General features: G+C 42.0%; 1 protein-coding gene across 3 annotated transcripts in view; it reads right to left on the bottom strand.

Annotated features, from left to right (window-relative positions):
- Positions 1–2,516: 2,516 nt before the first annotated feature.
- Positions 2,517–22,395, bottom strand: part of CDKAL1 (CDK5 regulatory subunit associated protein 1 like 1) — a 657,693-nt gene continuing 637,814 nt past the window's right edge. For all 3 annotated transcript variants that reach the window (XM_036869715.1, XM_036869716.1, XM_036869717.1), the window contains one exon: positions 2,517–3,174. In XM_036869715.1, coding sequence (XP_036725610.1) covers positions 2,983–3,174 — 192 coding nt within the window. In that variant the 3' untranslated portion in view covers positions 2,517–2,982. The remainder of the gene's footprint in view (positions 3,175–22,395) is intronic.

Genomic DNA, 22,395 nt, shown 5'->3' with positions numbered 1-22,395 from the left:
TGCATGGAGAGCCTACTTGGTGCTGGTTACAATGTGTTCACTTTTTGAAAATCCATCAAGCTGCCGCCCTACGATTTATGCACGTATTTATATATATGTCTGTGCACTTTCATATGTTTGTTTTACTCTAATAAAGAATTTAAGAAAAAAATTGGCCAAAGTATTCAAAAGATATTGCTATAGACTGAATATTGTCCTCCCCACCCCCTGCCAATTCATATGTTAAAACCCAATCCCCCATGTGATGGTGGGAGGTGAGGCCTCTGAAAGGTGATTAGGTCATGAGGGTAGAGCCCTCATGAATGGGATTAACGCGCTTACGAGAGAGACAGAGAGTTCCCTTGCCCCTTCCACCATACGAGGACGCAGCAAGAAGACGGCCATCTGTGAACCAGAAAGTGGGCCCTCACAAGCTACGGAATTGCTGGCACCTTGATCTTGGACTTTCCAGCCTCCAGAACTGTGAGAAATATGTTTCTGTTGTTTAGAAGCTACCCAGTCTATGGCATTCTGCTATAGCAGCCTGAATGAACGAAGACAGATCTCTTCACAGGTTTCCTTTTTAGTAGACAGGGCCGCATTAAAGAAAAAACGAAAAAACTTTGGTACTAAGGAAAAGCATGAAAAGAAAATATAAAGCTTAACAACAGTTATGTTTACAAACTGCAGGTCAACGGTTCTACCATGCCTGACTCTGTGTGAATCAGGATAGGCTGGCTCACGCTATGGTAACAGCTCCCAAATCTCAGGGGCTCAACAAAGGCTCCTTTCTTGTTCCACACGACGTCCAGCACACGCCGGCAGAAGGCACTGCTCCTCGCGCTCCCCCAGGGACCCGGGCTGGAGGAAGCTGCATCCTGACATGTGTGTCCACAAGGACGTCTATGGTGCAGAGAACACAGGGCAGACTGGATTTGAACATGGCTACCCCAAAGAAAGACAGGACCTTTCCACTCCCTTTGCACTGGCCAGAACAGGTCACACCATCAGGCCTAACCCCAAAAGGGTAGATGTGCCATCACACTACGGGCAGGAAGGAGAGGAGCTGGAAAGGAAACAGCTTTACTGATGCCACACTTACCCCTATGGCTCCCAGGCTCAGTCGCATTCAGAATTCTGTCTACGAGATAACTGAGTGGTTGACACCCACCCACGCTTCTCTCTCTTATCCCTCTAGCAGGAGGTCATGGAAGAAGCAAGCTGGATCTCCAGACCACTGCCACCCCCTTGCCAACTGGTCCCCAATATGGTGACTGCTATCATGTATGATCTGGTCCCTGCTGCAGGGCTTCTAAACTTTCCGGACCGAAGAACAGAGTGGAGTCGCAGCCTACGTGGGGTTACGTAACAGCCAGGGCGGTGCGGGGACAATCCCGTATGGCTGAACAATCCCTGAGAATCCCCACCGCGGTTGGTGAGGGGCTGTGGGGCTATCGGATTGCTGGGTGTATCACTCTCACTCACAGAAGAAAAAATGAAGGGACGAGAGCAGAGGAGAGACAGGTACAGAGCTAGAAGGGAGGAAAGAAGCGGATGAGGGGGTGAGAGGAAAAGAGTGAGACAGCAGAAATAGAAAAAAAGCTTTCTGTCTCCAATCTGTCCCAGATGCGAAGCTTTTCTTATGTCTTACATAGTGTGACTCTAGGCTTTTGGTAGCATTTCCACTTCTGCTAGGTTTTTATTAAATAAGTACCACGCTGGAACCCACTCCGTTTATTAATAAAGAAATGACTGCACATATCTCAAGAAAGGAAGCACCCAGCAGGCTCCTATTCTCTGCCAACACATGTCTCTCCTGCCGCTGCCAGAACAGGGGGATCCCAAGTGGACATGTCACCGCAGCACTCAGGGGAAGCAGGAGCAAACCCTTGCATTTTAAATGTGATCTCTAAGGAGCACATACCAGGGTCGGGAGAAGTGAACTAATACTAAAGGTTTTCGTGTTGGTTTTTTAACTCACCGACTTGCGATATAATTTAATTTTAATCTGGATTCAAAAGATACAAAAGAGGTTGAAACATTTTGAGATAAAATGAAGAGCTGAACAGGGATGGGGGTTTAAAAATGAAAACTGTCCTGTGGTAACAACTGGACGCCTGATTTCCCTGCGCTATACAATCCAAGTAACTTATTCAGATGCTGACAGACGTGAGCCTTGCTTGTTACACCAATTCCTTTTATTGTGGAAGAAATCACTTCATTTAGTAAAGGCCAGTGATGTCAGGTAGAAATAGACAGTGGATGGAATCAATCGAAAATGTCAGAAAAGAGGCAGAGCTTGTTTCCGACAAGTCCAGTCTCTGAAAAGTCTGCGGGAGCTAAAGAAGTGGGTGGTTCCTCAGGCTTCTCAAAATGTTGCCAGGAGCCCTTTAATTGGTAGGCTCTCCCTGTACATTCTGAAAGGATTCAAATTCCAGAAACAGGTTTCCATGTAAACTTTTCAGGAACGCATCTGCTGTGGAAAATAAGATGTGTGTAGTAGCATCGTGACCCCAAACAAAGCATAAAGAGAAAGATACACGTAAAAATGTTTATTGAAAATGGAAAATTCTTCCCACATAAGGAAGAGGTGACCAGACCCACGGTACAAACAGGTTCTGACTTGAAGATTGGTGATTTAAAGAAAATGCGACCACTTGCATTTCTTGCTAAAAATAAGCCAAGGGGAGCTTAATTGAAAAGACATGCTATGGCAGCTGTTGTTGGGTTTTAGGTCAAATAACCAATGAGTCCAACTCAAGGTGAGACTGGGTAAGCCTCATTAAAGAGTGTGGCTGAAGGGCAAGGAGACAGTATAAATTACTGCCCTTTGAGAACTGATGTGGTCGCTCTCCTTTTCTTTGAAGATTTTAATTAGAAATTTATTCCTCTTCACAGATTTTGTTTTTTAAAGGCCACACCGTGCAGCACGTGGGATCTTAATTCCCCAACCAGGGATCGAACCCATTATTCTTCTTCACAGATGCTTCAGTTAGTTGTGTTTTAATTATAGACCTTGATCAAAAAAGCAAAAAGAAAAGCAAACAGAGCCAGGACCACAGACATCCTCAGTGCACAGTCCTGGTGTAGCCTTTGCAATGGTAGCGCCATTCTGGAACTCGCCGAGTCTCGCTGAGTTGCATCCAAGGTGTGGGATACTGAATTCAGGTGGTTCCCAAGCCTATTTCTGAATTCCTATAGAGAGAGAAACATAGAGGAAAACGAAAGACATTAAGGATGCAAAATAAGAAAGAAAAAAAGTGCTAATGTGGCATCAGTCAAGCAAAGGATCCTGAGAAGGAGCTATTTTTTTATTGAGATATGATTGACATATAATATTGTATTAGTTTCAGGTACACAACATAAGGATTCAATATTTGTATACATTGTGAAATGAGCACCCCAGTAAGTCTAGTTACAACACAGTTACAATTTATTTCCCTTGTAATGAGAACTTTTAAGATCTACCCTCTAACCAACTTCCAAATATACAATGCAGTATTGTTAACTATAGTCAGCATGCTGTACGTTACGTTCCCAGGACATATTTACATTATAACTGGAAGTCTGTATCTTTTGACTCCCTTCACCCGTCACCCACCTGCCACCCCCGTGTCTGACAACCACTAATCTGCTCTCTGCATCTATATATTCGGTTTTGTTTTGTTTTTTCAGATTCTATGTCTTTCTCTGACTTATTTTACTTAGCATAATGCCCTCAAGGTCCATCCATGTTGTTGTGAATGGCAAGACTTCCTTTTTTTACACCTGAGTAATACTCCATTGTATACATATGCCCCATCTTCCTTGTCCATTCACCCATTGATGGACACTTAGGTTGCTTCCATGTCTTGGCTATTGTAAATAATGCTGCAGTGAACATGGGATGCATGTATCTTTTTGAGTTAGTGTTTTTGTTTCCTTTGCGTAAACACTCAGAAGTAGAATTGCTGGATCATATGGTAGTTCTATTTTTAGTTTTTTAAGGAAACTCCATACTGTTTTCCAGAGTGGCTGCACCAATTTACACTCCCACCAACAGTGCATGCGCGTTCCCTTTTCTCCATATGTTCACCAACATTTGTTAGTTCTTATCTCTTTTGATGACAGCCATTGTAACAGGTATGAGGTTATATCTCATTGTGGTTTTAATTTGCATCTCCCTGATGATTAGTGCTGATGAGCATCTTTTCACGCATCTGTTGGCCATCTGTATGTCTTCTTTGGTAAACTGTCTATTCAGATCCTCTGCCCATTTTTAAAATCAGATTTTTTTTTTTTTTTTTTTGCTATTGAGCTGTATGAGTTCTTTATATATATTTTGGATATCAACCCCTTATCAGATATCAGATATATGATTTGCAAATATTTTCTCCCATTCAGCTGGTTGCCTTTTCATTCTGTTGATGGTCTCCTTTGCTATGCAGAAGCTTTTTAGTTTGATGTAAGAAGAAGCTATCACTCACTCCTTCAACACAGGCACATTCAAACACCTACCATAGGCCAGGTAGGCCAAGTTAAGTACAAGTTATAGTCCCTTTCCTTGAAGGGTCAGACCAAGTTCATAAATTTCCAGATTATACACAAACTATATGAAAGAGACAAACAGTGTTTACGGAGAATCAAGGCAGACTTCACGAAGGGTAGAATTTACGTAGAGTGGAGTCATATCACGATGTATCTAACTTTTAGGGATGCAACCATATCCACTCAGGAAAAGAAGAATGACAAAGGAACAAAACACGGAAGCCATTTTATCCATCAAACACGCCCCTCAGGACAGGGCCTCCCGGCTGGCGCACGGCTGCAGGCGGGCTGCCCCGACCCTCAGGGGGCACCGGAGGGGGTCTGAGTGGCCACAGGGATCCACCCCACGCGCAGCCTCTCCACCCACTCTGGTGTGCCATGCGCCAGACGTGGAAAGGCTGGGAAACCCTGCCTGGAGGGAGCACGAGCAGCTAGGAGACATGACGGTGAGACCTGGTAGTTGCTCTCTGTTCCCTGACGCGTCTCAGCAGGTGTGGGGAGGAGGGGACCGGGGCACCTGGCCACTCTCACGGCGGTTCTAGTGTTTCAAAGTGTAATTTCGATTCCATGATATAAGATTTCCACCTTATGCACAGGCCTTAGAATCAGTGTCTCCCCTGTTGAAACCTGAATAACATTTTGAGAGATGGAGGCGGGGTGGGGAAGGAGAATACGGGATGGAAGAAACAGTGCGGGGCTGGGAGGAGGGGGCGACCCAGAGGCACGGCCGTGGAAGTGCAAGAAATCCACAGAAGCACAAGATGCCTCTGAACAACCATTTCACGTGGCTTATTCTTTCCTTCCGCCCTCTCGAACAATCTTCTGGGGACAGCTTCGGCCTCTGTGTGGAAAGGCAGCCCCGCCACGCACAGTAGAAGCATTGGGAGTGTGCTTTACAGAAGGTAACTCTGGCACGAAGGTGCAGGGTGGATTGAGGGGAGGGGGGAGAATGGGGGCAGAGAATCCGGGGGCAAGTTGTGGCGACAGATGAGGTGGAGAGTGCTGAGGACCTGTGTTGGGAGGATGGCAGAAGGCACGGAAAGGAGGGAACAACAGACACTTAATGTAGAATCAACAGTACTTGAGTTCAGGTGAGTGGGTAATGGAGGGACAAAGAAGAGGAATGGGGAAATGAGAAGAACTTTCACAACCCAATTTCCACCAGCTAATTGCCTGTGATAGATATGGAAGAATTCTTGCTTTGACTATAGGAGACTGATTGCAAAATTAATATAGCTTTTGTCCACAAGGATAAATCTCTCAACCCCAATGGCAGTCGAGCCATCATTTACTTCTGGACTCTTCAGAGATCTGGGCTGACACCCTGCTGCTCTCCCTGCACTGGGGGCCCTTGACAAGAAGGTCACAGCTGGACAGACGGAGCCGTGGTCCCCGCAGCAGCGACGGCTGCACCCAGACCTGCCCCGGGAAACCGCTCTCTTGTAAGATTGGCTTTCTGAGTGATATTTTGGAGCTGGGAATATGTTGACAGGCTTTCATTTTGATTGGTTAAAAATAGCCCCAAGGTCTCAAGGACAGCACTCAACCTTGGGAAAGAACGCAGCCTTCTACAGCTAAAATAACGGAAGCTCTGTGAGTCCCTCAAAAGCAGAGAGGCTGCCTAATTCATCTCTGGGTTCTTGGAACCTGCACAGCGGCAAACACAGAGCAGGTACTCAGTAAGTGCTCAGAAATGAAAGAACGAATGAATGAGTGAATGAACGGATATGAGGATGTGTATTCCAGATGAGATACAACTGATTAAAAACATGCTTAGCTATGTCTCTGGTGATCGATGCGCACAACTGTAGACGAGTCTTGAGTTGTTGCCTCTAGCAATTAAACCATCACTTCCTAAGCCTTACAAGAACTAAGAGGTTGATTAAGTTCTCCTAGGCCTGAGTTCTTCAACCTTTTTAAGTCACAGATGGCTTTGAGAAGGCAGTGAGGACTACAGACTGTTCCCCCAGAAAACTGTGGAGGCATCTGTGCACATATACACACAGCCTCGCTCACACCCTGCAAATGACTTCAGGAGGTTCACAGATCCAGACACTGTGGGGCCTGATGCTTTCTCTTAAAAAAAAAAAAATCACTACAAAATTAAGAACAGGGCCTTGGAAGGGGTCCCTCAAAGTGTCAGGCCCTGAATCTTAAGCTCTACTAGCTTCAGGGAAGATCTGCCCCTGTCCCACCCCCAGTTCAGAATAATGAACCTTGGTTCTGTGCCTGCAATCCCAGAAGCTGCCATTCGGTGATCACTGGTGTAGGGGGCCAGGGGTCAGGCTGCCCCGGGCAGGACTAGGTGAGTCTCATAGCATCAAGCATTTGGTTGGGTTTTTAACACATTCTGCTTCACAAAGGTACAGTACAGGTAAAGTACCTGTGCTCTCAGCCTGAAAATACCCTTCAACTTTTAACAAGAGTTTCACAGAATTTCTTCCTCTGTTCCTTCCAACTCATTTGCCATAAAATTTTGCTCAGAATATAAAAGGTACCTATTAAACCAGCATTGTGGATTATCTGTGGCTGGGTTCAACATAGTCATTCTTCCTTGGGCACTGATTTTTCCCTCCCTCACTCAAACATTTAACACATCTGAACATAACTGACCCATATGGTGGCAAGCCGCTCTCCTGTCCCTGGGAGCAAGTCTGCATCACAGAACCGTATGGAGTACCGTGGCATCCATACGCAGCCCCACAAGAAGCCCACCCTGCCATTCTCCCTAAGATCAAGGTGAGAGCTTGATGACACAGCAGGAGAGAGAAAATGCAGCCTGCCTCTACCATGCTGTGCTTCTTTTATTATCTTCACCCTGTACCGGTTCACCATATTGATTAAGGGAGTTTGATGATATGTTTTTAAATATAAGATTGAAAAAAAGTTTCTCAGAAGACAGAGTAATCTGTTGCCAGCTAGCTTTGTACATTTCAATTGTCACTACCACTGGGATATTGAAGGAAAAGTAATTTAGAAATACAGGAAATACAAGGACTTTCTCATAAAGTCCAAGATCCTCAAACATATAAATGCATAACTATTGCGATTTCCACAGTCAGAAGCACCATTCATGAATAGAAAATAATGTAGTATTTCTAGACTGTAATGAAAATAAAAAGGGTTTACAGGTGAAGTGATGATACATAACCAACAGCAAGATAAAGTTTAGACACACACACACGCACGCACACACGCACGCACGCACACACGCACACACACGCGCACACACACGCACACACGCACGCACACACACGCACACACACACACGCAGAACAATGTAAAAAATTGACTAGAGAAAAACTTGGCATAGTCAATAGTTCTGGAAAGTAAACAGAAGGCTCGAACCTTCCATAAACCTCTTAAACATTACCAAGTTATTAATTTTTGAACTTTAAGACACACTTGTATCTCTCAAGCTATAATGCAACAAATACAAGAAATTTTATTATTTACTAAAACTATTCAAACATCAACTCTCAGATTTATAATTCTTAAGAAATCAAATTCCATTTAGAAATGCCTTTTACAAAACAGATAGAAACAAAGCAGGATATGACCTTTGTTCAATCAAAAAGATCCATGTATTTATCCAGTCATAGTAGACTAAGGACACATTAAGAAAGTGTTAACTTTGATTAACATCTTTTTTCCCCCCTTGTAAATCTCACTGTTCCCTTGATTAATTTCTAAACATACTTCCTAATTCTTAAACATATTCTAATTTTCAAAAGTATAGCTTATCAAATCCTACTAAAGTAATAAATCTATTAGAGTAGCATCACATATATATGCCAAAAAAACCAAACCAAACCAAACCAAACCAAACCAAAAACAACTTAGATGTTCAGAACCTTCAGGCATCAGATTTCAATCAGTTAAAGATAAAGACAGTTGGGATGGTAACAATAGTCAACCTCTAATTATTTCCTTCTTCTCTAGCAGTTATACATGTATTGCTAGGGAAAGGAAGGAGAGGCCTTTAACCTGGGCACTTTCATCACCCGAGAAACAAATGGGACCTGTTCTAGAAGCAGTAAGTGCTCTGGGCTCTAATCCCAGCTCCATCTGAGAATTCTTGGGCAAATAATTTATCCTCTCTTTTGCTTCCATACAGAATCACCTGAGATACGGTAAGTATCTGCACATCATAGGGTTGTTATGAGGATTAAACGAGATATATACACTGTGTCTTGAACATTTAAAATTCAGTGAAGATGAAACATGGTATTTTATGGTCCTAACGAAATATGCAAACTGCCTCAGATACCATTTTTGTAAAATTCCAAAGTCACGATTTTATTTGCTTTTCAAATATGGTTTATTAATTTAAACTATTTTTGTTTCTTACACGTATCATCAGGAGGTGCACAGTATAATGAATAGCATGGCAGACCAGAAACCGAATCCAAGTTCATATATTTATCAGCTGTGTGACAAGTGGTTTAAGCTCTCCAGGCCTAGTTACCTCTTCTGTGAGGTAGGGATACCAATATCTACTTTAAGATGTTGTTGAAAGGGTTAGAATTCTCATGCCCAGAGCCCAGGCAGAGTGCCAGGAATACAGAAGGTTTCGATGAAGGACCACCGTTATCCTCCATTGCAGGAGTGTGGCGTGGAAGACGGAGAAGGGCAGAGCCTCCCACAGCACTTGCCAGCAGGGCCGGGAGGGTGACGTCCTGTCCCGGATGCTGTCCTCGCAGCTCTAACCCATGAGGGAGAAGCTATGCCCGCCGCAGAGCTGGCACCTCCTACTCCCCGGGCTCTCAGTCTGTGGGGTGAGCCTTCTGGAAAGGCTCTTAACTAAAACCACCCTATATAAGAAGGGAGACCCGGACACCACCATTTATAAAGAGGAATTCACCTGTCAGATGTGCCACGGGCCCTTTTTATGTCTGTCTTTTCTTCCAATACCTAATATTGTTGTAACGCTGCTTTCAAGGAAACTAAAAAGGAAGAAAACAAGTCACAGTCACCGCCACGGCTCTGCCCTTGCTCTGCTCTCCGCCTGACCCTGCCATCTCGCCTCCAGCCACCATGCGCCCCTGCCCCTCTTCTTACTGACGTGTCAGATCTCGACTGGACAAAACCTCTCTCACCAGCACACAGCCCAGATGCACTGGGGGCTCCCACTCTGTGGGCTGTGTGTCCTGCTGGCTGGCCCTCATCACGGCACTCACGGCACATGCGATCCCCCAAGCTCGCACCGTCCCACCAGAAAGTGCGCTCAGTTCAGGCAGAGCTGAACGAGCTGCACAAGAGAACCCGCTCCAGCAGAAGCCTCGGGCTCTACACAGTTACCAGGAAAGGGGTGCAGGGCGCCTCCCGGCAACTGTATGGCCGGCTGATCCTGAAGCTCCCTGGTGCAGGAAGACAGGGGCCACCAGGGCTGGGCCTCCTCTAAGGCCCTTTCCTTCTGTGGAGCTAACGCAGACCCGCTGAGAAAACTGCTTGCTAAGAAAACAGGCCTCCAGGGCCACCCTTATTTGTCCTCCTCACAGCTCTTTCAGCCAAAAGAAACAGACCTGAAGGAAAGGGTACCTAGAAGGTGGTCAATCAACGTTTTCTGAAGGGATATTTGGGTTTCTACTTGTTCCTTTGCATTCTGTGTTCATATTTTCATATAGTTGCAAGGATCCTTTTCTTGGGAGCTGATGAACTTGCCCTTCCAATGGAAGAAAGTCACCCTGTTCAGCGGCCTCTCCTGCAGTTCCTCCTCATCAAAAATGTTTATAAATTGTGACACGGTTGCAGAACCAGAGGCATAACGATCCAGCAAGAAAGGTGGACGACAAGCTCTGTGTAAAAACACTAAGTAGAAGCAGTGTTTCTGGAACGTTCCCCATGTGTCCAGCAGGGCTCTATTCTCCATGCTTTCTCTCCTTTAATCCTCCCAACCGCCCAGTGAAGTAGTTAACACGAGTTTCTCCCAACTTTAAGTATTCACCCAATTTACAGACAGTAGGTGTAAATGCGGAAGCAGAGGAGAGGCTTGGCTTTAGACGTATTAAGTCTAGCCTGGCAGTTACATATCAGAGATGCATTTATAGTGCAATGCAAAGAAATGAGAAAAATCAAGGCACTGAATAATTATTAAAATAACTACCAGTATCAAGATTCCTGTCAAACAGACTTTCTCCACTTTACATGGAGGTAATGGTGTTATTCTGTGTTTCCCTAGAGAAGGCCCTTCCAGGAAAGCCAGCCTCAGGTCAGGCAGAGACATTGCACGCGACCTGTCTTGCAGCTCTGGGCCATGTTGAGACTCTGTAAACGTGACCTGTGGATGGCACGTCCCGGGTTTTCTCTGCACACACACGCACATGCCCACATGCACACATACTTGATCTGCTCACATTAGAACATGTTGCAAAATGTGTTTTAATGAGGAACAGTTGGTCTGGTTCTGCTCAAATAAAAGACATCCCTGTAAGAGAGTTGCCACCTGTCTCCCCAGCTTGCAGTGCAGCTTCTAAATGAATTCTTCGGTCCCTGCCACCTGCAGGTGTTGCCATGGGCCAGCAATCACATTCCACATGCCAGCTTCCCTTCCTGGACTGACAGACAACTTTGTCCCTGTGCTTCACGTCTTTACGGGATACCAGGACGGACAGGGGATTACAGGGGCCAAGGTACCTTCCTCCACTATGCTTCTAGACATTTCTCAAACTGGGAGCATCTTAATATCACATAATTAGGAGTGCCCATTATCTCTGAACCAAAGATGGTAGTATTTTCTAGCTCTTGCAGTCTCTGGAAAGAATGTTATATGTATAGTCCATTAGCATTACTGGTATATCGTCATGTAACAGGATCAACAAATTAAACTTGGAATCAATTACACCTTATCATTTATTTGGGGAGAAAACTGACATTTGAAAATCTCTGTCACAGACTCACACGATGACAGCACGGTACTGTCAGCCTTTCTGTATCACTTTTGGGCATGAGCAATTCTAAATCAGCAATTATTCATACGTAATTTTTCCTCTTCCCCCTCACCTCAAACGTGTACTTGTTTATCAGATCATTAAAATCGCAAAGAAAAAGTTTTAAACCAGAACACACACACACTCTAAAAAAACCACTATTATCTTAGTTTTTTTGATCTTATTTTGGTGATAGCAGAGTAAACCCAAGGCTTTGCTAATAAGGCCAAACATAAATTATTAAACTGTCTGCCATACGATCAAATGCATTTCAGATTATATTCTGAATAATTTTGGCTTGACGTCCACCAAAGGAACAGATCTGACGTGTCCCTGCGTGGTCTCGCTCCCTTGCTGGATGCCCAACCCTCTGACTTGAACAGCGCTAAACGAAAGAAAGAGGTAATAATCCTACCAAAAACCAAAGCTCGGCACCTGCCCATCCTAATTATTTCCTGTAAGATCGTGTTCCACCCTACTCAAGAGATCTGAAAATAACTCTTAAGCTCTGAACTTCTTTTCATAAATTCAAAATCTTTCTTATGTGTAAATTTTTCTCATGGCTCAGAGGCACTGTTACAGCTTGAAGTGGAAGCTAACAGGGAGGAAGAAAAAATTGATATCTTGTAACTCTAGATAAATTAGAGTTTAGAATCATCTTTTTTTCAACCAAGCCTGAACATGTTGCCTATGCAGAAAACCTATGGAAACCAAATATGTGATCAATACAATTTCCTTGTATTACATTATGCAGCACGGTACACTATTCGAAAGGAACCTCTAAATCTCCTAGTTTTGAAGAGTTTGCTTTGAATACGAAATTATCTCCATAGCAGAAAGGTATCTCTATCGCAGGTGCATTTTATCCCTAAAATATAAACTTCAGGAGGCACCTCTTCACATGAGCATCCCTAACGCGCGCTGCTGCACGAGTCCCTGGTAAGAAGAGATGAACAAAGGTGACCGCTCAGTCTCTGTAATGCCTTCTCAACCCTTCATTGCGGGCTTCTATCTGAATGCCTTCCTCTTCTTTGACCTTTTTTTTTTTTTTTTTTTAGAGATTTTTTTGATGTGGACCATATTTAAAGTCTTTATTGAATTTGTTACAATATTGCTTCTGTTTTGTTTTTTTTTTTTGGCCACGAGGCATGTGGGATCTTAGCTCCCCGACTAGGGATCGAACCGCACACCCTGCATTGGAAGGCGAAGTCTTAACCACTGGACCACCAGGGAAGTCCCCTTCTTGGACCTTCTTAAGCTTTCTTGAACTTAGCACCAAATGTCCATTCAAATAAGCTTACACTTTCCTGATTTTCGACTTGTTAACACTTACCAAAATAAGAGGGGCGGGGCAGGTAGGGTAGAGAATCAGATCCAAAATTAATAGTATAGTTCTCTCTTCTGCTAACTAAATATCAGCCACAGATGTACACACACACACACACACACACACACACGTTCGTGCACACAGACCAAAAGGCTCACTTAGAACTATGAAGTCTGTGATCACAACGTTCATGACAGTGGTAGAAATCAGAACTCATCTGTTCCGAATTACTGGCTGGGAATAAGCATTAGTACAAACTAAAGCTGCTCCACAGGTGTGGCAAAGTTAAAGAAAAAGTAAATTGGGTCAAAATGCTTCACTGACAATGAAGTCCTTTTGATAATCTCTTAAACCACAACCGAAACCATCCTCGTTGCATGGAGTGTACACTGCAAGCTGTGAACTGGGATGCAGATGAACATAACAACTGGGTGCATTAAAGTTAATCTTTAATCAATTCAACTCAAAATAATTACTCCTAAGGATTTTGTCCAAATACGTAACCATGAGGGTGTGTTGGCAGATGTTTGTGTTTTAAATAACAACAACAACAACAAAAAACCACGGGTGATGTTAACCGCTATCACAATGCAAACCTCTCATCCTAAGCATCATTTTCAGTGACACTGGAAATACGGTTTTAGCATCACTGAGCTCCACGAACTGCATAAAATGAATAAAGGAGATGGCGGGTGCTTTGTTCTGTCTCAAAGCATCTCACAAATGACGAGCTAACATGTAAAATGTTTCCTTCAGATCACCATGATGTTTATTCATCTTGCAAAGTTCAGATAAACTAGTTAAGAAAAATTACATGGTACATACTCACTGTAATTACACTAAACTCAGCCATCTGAAAAAAGTTCACATCTCTACCTATTCTCCTATCACTTCCAAAGTTCTATTATGTGTTCTTCCAAATATCCATTCCAAGGTATGCCCATTCTCCCTTTCTACTTTGAATATGGATAGTTTTTTAAAAATAAAAAATGATGATTCTACCAAAAGTCACTAAAATAACTGAGAGAAGACTAATATTAAGAGATCTAATTATTTATATCACTATAAAAGCATGGCAGGCAGCCTCTCAGATGGCCCCAAACGATCCTCACCTCCTAGTAGCCACGTCCTTGTGTAACACCTTCCCTGGGACGATGGACTGAACTTACTGACTTGCTTCTAATTAATTACACTCCACATAAATGATGGGATGTCCCTTCTGAAATTAGGATACTAAAAACTGTGGCTTCTACCTTTCTCACTCTCTGTTTGCTTCTTCTGGGGGAAACAAGCTGCCCTATGCAGAAGCCCTCATGAGAAGGAACTGAGGGAGACTTTCTACCAACAGCCAACAAAGAACTGAGACCTCAAACAACCTGTAAGAAACTGAATCCTGTCATCACCACATGAGTGGTGTCCAAAATGGGTCTCACTGGACTAAAATCAAGTGAGGTGTCGTTCTCCTTCTGGAGGCTCTAGGGACAAATCCGTCTCCTTGCCTTTTCCAGCTTATGTTACTTGGCTTGTGACCCCCTTCCATCTGCAAAGTCAGCATTCTCATCCCTCTGATTCTGATTCTCTTGGAGCCTTTTCACTTTTAAGGTCTCTTCTGATGTCACTGGACCCACCTGGATAATCCAGGAAATCTCTTTATTTTGAAGTCAGTACATTAGCAATTTTTTTTTAAAGTTTAACTTCTTTTTTTTGTTAGTTATCTATTTTATACATATTAGAGTACACATGTTAATCCCAATCTCCCAATTCATCCCACCACCACTTCACTCTGTACGACAGTCTCTAGGTCCATCCATGTCTCTACAAATGACCCAATTTCATTCCTTTTTATGGCTGAGTAATATTCCATTGTATATATGTACCACTTCTTCTTTATCCATTCGTCTGTCGATGGGCATTTAGGTTGCTCCCATGACCTGGCTATTGAAAATAGTGCTGCAGTGAACATTGGGGTGCATGTGTCTTTTTGAATTATGGTTTTCTCTTGGTGTATGCCCAGTAGTGGAATTGCTGGGTCATATGGTAGTTCTGTTTTTAGTTTTTTAAGGAACCTCCATACTGTTCTCCATAGTGGCTGTATCAATTCACATTCCCACCAACAGTGCAAGAGAGTTCCCTTTCCTCCATACCCTCTCCAGCATTTGTTGTTTGTAGATTTTCTGATGGTGCCCATTCTAACCAGTGTGAGGTGATACCTCATTGTAGTTTTGATTTGCATTTCTCTAATAATTAGTGATGTTGAGCACCTTTTCATGTGCCTCTGGGCCATCTGTATGTCTTCTTTGGAGAAATGTCTATTTATGTCTTCTGCCCATGTTTTGATTGGGTTGTTTGTTTCTTTTTTAAATACTGAGCTGCATGAGTTTATATATTTTGGAGATTAATCCTTTCTCCGTTGATTCGTTTACAAATATTTTCTCCCATTCTGAGGGTTGTCTTTTCGTCTTGTTTATGGTTTCCTTTGCTGTGCAAAAGCCTTTAAGTTTCATTAGGTCCCATTTGTTTATTTTTGTTTTTATTTCCATTACTCTAGGAGGTGGGTCAAAAAAGATCTTGCTGTGATTTATGTCAAAGAGTGTTCTTCCTATGTTTTCCTCTGAGAGTTTTATAGTGTCAGGTCTTACATTTAGGTCTTTAATCCATTTTGAGTTGAGTTTTGTGTATGGTGTTAGAGTGTTCTAATTTCATTCTTTTACATGTAGCTGTCCAGTTTTCCCAGCACCACTTATTGAAGAGACTGTCTTTTCTCCACTGTATACCCTTGCCTCCTTTGTCATAGATTAGTTGACCATAGATGCACGGGTTTATCTCTGGGCTTTCTATCATGTTCCACTGATCTATATTTCTGTTTTCCTGCCAGTACCATATTTTCTTGATTACTGTAGATTTGCAGTATGGTCTGATGTCAGGGAGTCTGATTCCTCCAGCTCCAATTTTTTCCCTCAAGACTGCTTTGGCTATTTGGGGTCTTCTGTGTCTCCATACAAATTTTAAGACTTTTTTGTTCTAGTTCTGTAAAAAATGCCACTGGTAATCTGATAGGGATTGCACTGAAGCTGTAGATTGCCTTGGGTAGTATAGTCATTTTTACAATATTGATTCTTCCAATCCAAGAACATGGTATATCTCTCCATCTGTTTGTGTCATCTTTGATTTCTTTCATCAGTGTCTTATAGTTTTCTGCATACAGGTCTTTTGTCTCCTTAGGTAGGTTTATTCCTAGGTATTTTATTTTTTTTGTTGCAGTGGTGAATGGGATTGCTTCCTTAGTTTCTCTTTCTGATCTTTTGTTGTTAGTGTATAGGAATGCAAGAGATTTCTGTGCATTAATTTTGTATCCTGCAACTTTACTAAATTCATTGATTAGCTTTAGTAGTTTTCTGGTGGCATCTTCAGGATTATACATGTATAGTAACGTCATCTGCAAACAGTGACAGCTTTACTTCTTCTTTACCAATGTCTATTCCTTTTATTTATTTTTCTTCTCTGATTGCCATGGCTAGGACTTCCAAAACTATGTTGAATAATAGTGGCAAGAGTGGACCACCTTGTCTTGTTCCTGACCTTAGAGGAAATGCTTTCAGTTTTTCACCATTGAGAATGATGTTTGTTGTGGGTTTGTTGTATATGGCCTTTGTTATGTTGAGGTAGGTTCCCTCTATGCCCATTTTCTGGAGAGTTTTTATCATAAATGGGTGTTGAATTTTGTCAAAAGCTTTTTCTGCATCTATTGAGATGATCATATCGTTTTTATTCTTCAGTTTGTTAATATGTTGTATCACATTGATTGATTTGCATATATTGAAGAATCCTTGCATCCCTGGTATAAATCCCACTTGATCATGGTGTATGATCCTTTGAATGTGTTGTTGGATTCTGTTTGCTAGTATTTTGTTGAGGATTTTTGCATCTATGTTCATCAGTGATACTGGCCTGTAGTTTACTTTCTTTGTGACATCTTTGTCTGGTTTTGGTGTCAGGGTGATGGTGGCCTCATAGAATGAGTTTGGAAGTGTTCCTTCCTCTGCAATTTTTTTAGAAGAGTTTGAGAAGGATGGTGTTAGCTGTTCTCTAAATGTTAGAGTTCACCTGTGAAGCCATCTGGTCCTGCACTTTTGTTTGTTGGAAGATTATTAATCACAGTTTCAATTTCATTACCTGTGATTGGTCTGTTCATGTTTTTTATTTCTTCCAGGTTCAGTCTTGGAAGGTTATACCTTTCCAAGAAGTTGTCCGTTTCTTCCAGGTTATCCGTTTTATTGGCATAGAGTTACTTGTAGTAGTCTCTTACGATGCTTTGTATTTCTACGGTGTCCGTTGTAACTTCTCCTTTTCCATTTCTAATTTTATTGATTTGAGTCCTCTCCCTCTTTTTCTTGATGAGTCTGGCTAGAGGTTTATCAATTTTGTTTATCTTCTCAAAGAACTGGTTTTTAGTTTTACTGATCTCTGCTATTGTTTTCTTTGTTTCTATTTTATTTATTTCTGCTCTGATCTTTATGATTTCTTTCCTTCTGCTAACTTTGGGTTTTGTTTGTTCTTCTTTCTCTAGTTCCTTTAGGTGTAAGGTTAGATTGTTTGAGACTTTTCTTTTTTCTTGAGGTAAGATTGTATTGCTATATACTTCCCTTTTAGAACCGCTTTTGCTGCATCCCATAGGTTTTGGATCGTCGTGTTTTTGTTGTCATTTGTCTCTGGGTATTTTTTGATTTCCTCTTTGATTTCTTCAGTGATCTCTTGGTTATTTAGTAACATATTGTTTAGCCTCCATGTGTTTGTGTTTTTTACATTTTTTTCCCTGTAATTGACTTCTAATCTCATAGCATTGTGGTCAGAAAAGATGCTTGATATGATTTCAATTTTCTAAATTACCGAGGCTTGATTTGTGACCCAAGATGTGATGTATCCTGGAGAGTGTTCCGCGTGCACTTGAGAAGAAAGTGTAATCTACTGTTTTCGGATGGAATGTCCTATAAATATCAATTAAATCTATCTGGTCTATTGTGTCATTTAAAGCTTCTGGTTCCTTATTAATCTTCTGTCTGGATGATCTGTCCATTGGTGTAAGTGAGGTGTTAAAGTCCCCCACTATTATTGTGTTACTGTCAATTTCCTCTTTTATAGTTGTTAGCATTTGCCTTATGTATTGAGGTGCTCCTACGTTGGGTGCATATATAATTGTTATATCTTCTTCTTGGATTTATCCGTTGATCATTATGTAGTGTCCTTCCTTGTCTCTTGTAACATTCTTTATTTTAAAGTCTGTTTTACCTGACATGAGTATTGCTACTCCAGCTTTCTTTTGATTTCCATTTGCATGGAATATCTTTTTCCATCCCCTCGCTTTCAGTCTGTATGTGTCCCTAGGTCTGAAGTGGGTCTCTTGTAGACAGCATATAGATGGGTCTTGTTTTTGTATCCATTCAGCAAGCCTGTGTCTTTTGGTTGGAGCATTTAATGCATTCACGTGTAAGGTAATTATCGATATGTATGTTCCTATGACCATTTTCTTAATTGTTCTGGGTTTGTTTTTGTAGGTCCTTTTCTTCTCTTGTGTTTCCCGCTTAGAGAAGTTCCTTTAGCATTTGTTGTAGAGCTGATTTGGTGGTGCTGAATTCTCTTAGCTTTGCTTGTCTGTAAAGCTTTTGATTTCTCCGTTGAATCTGAATGAGATCCTTGCCGGGTAGGGTAATATTGGTTTTAGGTTCTTCCTTTTCATCACTTTAAATATATCATGCCACTCCCTTCTGGCTTGTATAGTTTCCGCTGAGAAATCAGCTGTTAACCTTATGGGAGGTCCCTTGTATGTTATTTGTTGTTTTTCCCTTCTTGCTTTTAATAATTTTTGTCTTTGTCAGTTTGATTACTATGTGTCTCAGCATGTTTCTCCTTGGGTTTATTCTTCCTGGGACTCTCTGCGCTTCCTGGACTTGGGTGGCTATTTCCTTTCCCATGTTAGGGAAGTTTTCGACTATAATCTCTTCAAATATTTTCTCGGGTCCTTTCTCCCTCTCTTCTCTTTCTGGGACCCCTATAATGTGAATGTTGGTGTGTTTAATGTTGTCCAAGAGGTCTCTCAGGCTGTCTTCATTTCTTTTCATTCTTTTTTCTTTATTCTGTTCTGCGGCAGTGATTTCCACCATTCTGTCTTCCAGGTCACTTATCTGTTCTTCTGCCTCAGTTATTCTGCTATTGACTCCTTCTAGTGTATTTTTCATTTCAGTTATTGTATTGTTCATCTCTGTTTGTTTGTTCTTTAATTCTTCTAGGTCTTTGTTAAACACTTCTTGCATCTTCTCGATCTTTGCCTCCATTCTTTTTCTGAGGTCCTGGATCATCTTCACTATAATTATTCTGAATTCTTTTTCTGGAAGGTTGCCTATCTCTACTTCATTTAGTTGTTTTTCTGGGGTTTTATCTTGTTGCTTCATGTGGTACATAGTCCTCTGCCTTTTCATTTTGTCTATCTTTCTGTGAATGTGGTTTTTGTTCCACAGGCTGCAGGATTGTAATCAGTTCATTAGCAAATTTAATTCCACCTGCACCCTTAAATCCCCTGCCTCCCATGTAACCTGACATTCCCAGGTTCCAAGGATCAGGCCATGGGCACCTTTGGGAGGCTGTTATTCTGCCTACCACAGGCCCTACGGATGATAATGTTTAGTTGCTGGGTACATACACTTCAGAGAATAACTGCCATACTCCAGAGAACTTGAAGTTTCCTAATCAAAGACCATGAGAAAGAGCCTTAACTTCTAACTTTTAGATTTTTTATGTGAAAAATGAGGGGTTTCTTTTGTTTTATTTTTAAAACTAGATCTAACCCTTCCAGTTCCACAACTCTGTAACTAAAAACAAGACATTGAGTTGTAGAGCTGGGATGACTGGCTCAAAGGCTAAAGCAGCATGTAATTTATGTGGGGCTACAGAAAGAGGGTGGAATGATGTGCAGCTCACAAGCAAAAAAGTCCAGGATTTCATAGGTTGGGACAGACTGAATACAGCAATGGTCCCAACTCTTCCTGCTCCCCTAGCTGTGCCTTTTGTCACATAACTGCCTAGTGCTTTCCCTGATCTTGGTCACGTGACTTACTTGGGCCAATGGCATGTTATCAAACATGCCGTATGCCAAGGCTTGAAAAGTTCTTGTGCATTTCTGTTTGCTGTTCCTGTTCCTCTGCCTTTACCATGAGGACATTTCCAGGTTAGCCTGTTGTAGGATGAGACACATGGAGCAGAGCTGATTCATCCAAGTAGTCCCAGTTGTGGCTACCTGCCAGCTGCCAGCTGAACCACCAGGCATGTCAGCACCACATCGAGATCAGAAGATCCGCTCAGAGACCCCACAGCTGACTGCAGATGTGCAAGTGTGCCCAGTCGAGATTAGCTGAACCCCACTAAGGTTTTGCGGTTGTTATATATGAGGCATTTATAGTGACAATAGCTAACTAATATATAGTATGACCAGATATTTGGTTCTGCAATCTTTTTTAAGTAAGGGATACACGTATATCTCCAGCACAAATATATTCATTCACTCATTCATTCATTCAAGAGACACTGAGTGAGCATTTGCTCTATGCCAGGCACTATTCCAGACATTATGGACAAAGGAGTGAACAAAGCAAAATAGCTCAGCCCTCATGGATGGCGCTTCCATTTTATTAGCTGGAGACAAAGAAACATAGATATTTGGTATGTCTGATGGTGAGATGTACCATGGAGAGAAACAGAGTAAGGACAGGGGGTACTAGGTGTGATAGATGGTGGGGGCTGCTATTCAACAGAGGGCTCCTCAGGAAGGCCTCATTGATAAGGTGGGTTTCAGCAGAGAACTGAATGGAGGAGAGGACAGACATGACATGTGGGCATCTAATAGAAGCACGTTCCACGCAGAGGGTCTAGCAAGTGGGAAGGCCCTCCTGAGGGAGCAAACCTGGTGTGTTCACATCTCAGGTGCAGCATGGAGGCCAGTGTGGCTGGCCCAGTGTGCTCGAGGGGGAAAAGGGTAAATGATGATGTCAGAGAGGCAACGGAGGAGTATGCAAGGCACTAGGCCTTGTAGGCCACTGCAGGGCCTTTGGCTTCCACTCTGAGTGTGATGGGAAACCCGAGACTTTTTTTTAATATTTTTTACTGTGGTGAGATATATATAACATAAAAATTACCATTTTAATCATTTTTAAGTGTACAGTTCAGTGGCAATTACATTTGCCATGTTGTACAACCATCACCACTGTCTATTTCTAAAACTTTTTCATCACTCCAAACAGAAAACTCAGTAACTATTAAGAAACAACTCTCTTACCCCCAACCTCTGATAACCTCTAACCTACTTTCTGGCTCTACAGATTTGCCTATTCTAGATCTTGCATATAAGTGGAATCATATAATATTTGTTCTTTTGTGCCTGACTTATTTCACTTAGCATAATGTTTTCAAGGTTCATCCATGTGGTAGCATGCTTTAGAACTTCATTTCTTTTTATGGCTGAACAAAATTCCATTGTATGTACATATCGACATATCAAAGACATTCTGTTTATCCAGTTATTTGTTGATGGACACTTGGGTTGTTTCCAGCTTTCGGTTATTGTGAATAATGCTGCTATGAACATTGGCATACAATACAATTGGCAACAAACAGAGCAAGTATCTATTTGAGTGCCTGCTTTTAATTCTGCTGGGTACATATCCTAGGTCATATGGAACCCTAGATTTTGACCACAAGAAAGACATGATCTGATTTTTATAGAGGGTAGAAACAGGGAGACCAATTAGGCAGATTGTTTGTGTTTATTTTCAGATTATATAGTACAGAGCATGGAAAAACCACCTCCTACAAGAATATTTAAAAGAAAAAGCCTGTAGCAAATTACACTATCCTACACTATGGATGCTTTGTGACTGTTCAGAGGAACTGACCTCATCTGAAGGATAGCAGAAAAGAAATAGCACTCAAAGTCAATGAAAAGGGGAAACTTAGAAACACGATCATTAAGTATTTATTTTAGGTAACTATACTTTAAAAAATGCTGTTGTTGCTTATAAATATGACAGAAAAGACCAATGACCAACTCCTCTTCTCACGGTATATATGTCATGGATGCGATATTAGCATCTCGGTTAACGAGGCCCAAATAAATCCTCCGTGATCATCACCATGCCACCAACTTCATACCACATAGTCATTTATCACTTCCTTCGTGCCAGTACTACTGAGTGCTTCCCATGCATCACCTCACTTCATTGTCAAAACTACCCTACTGAATAGATTCTATCACCCCCAATTTATAGAAGAGGAAACATACCTTGAGATGGTAAGTGAACAGCCAATGCACACAGTTGTAAGGGATAAAACCAAAATTCCGAAATCTACACAGTAAGACCACAAAGTGTATGTGGCTTGAGGGATACTCTATTCTTTCAAAGTGGATGTTTGCAGGAAAGAATTCCTGGGAGCCAGGGGCCTCTAGAAGGAAAATACTGACCTTGATAAAGTAAATCTGCAACAGTTTTTGGCTTTTTTTGTCCTTTGGACTTCTTTCTCAAGTGGTGGCAAATCTGAAAGTTACTGGATCCTATTTTTATAGGTTGACTTCCTACCAGATAACTGTTG

The sequence above is a fragment of the Balaenoptera musculus genome, chromosome 11 (assembly GCF_009873245.2).
Source record: "Balaenoptera musculus isolate JJ_BM4_2016_0621 chromosome 11, mBalMus1.pri.v3, whole genome shotgun sequence".
Taxonomy (NCBI): domain Eukaryota; kingdom Metazoa; phylum Chordata; class Mammalia; order Artiodactyla; family Balaenopteridae; genus Balaenoptera; species Balaenoptera musculus.
This window is presented reverse-complemented; position numbering and strand designations above follow the sequence as displayed.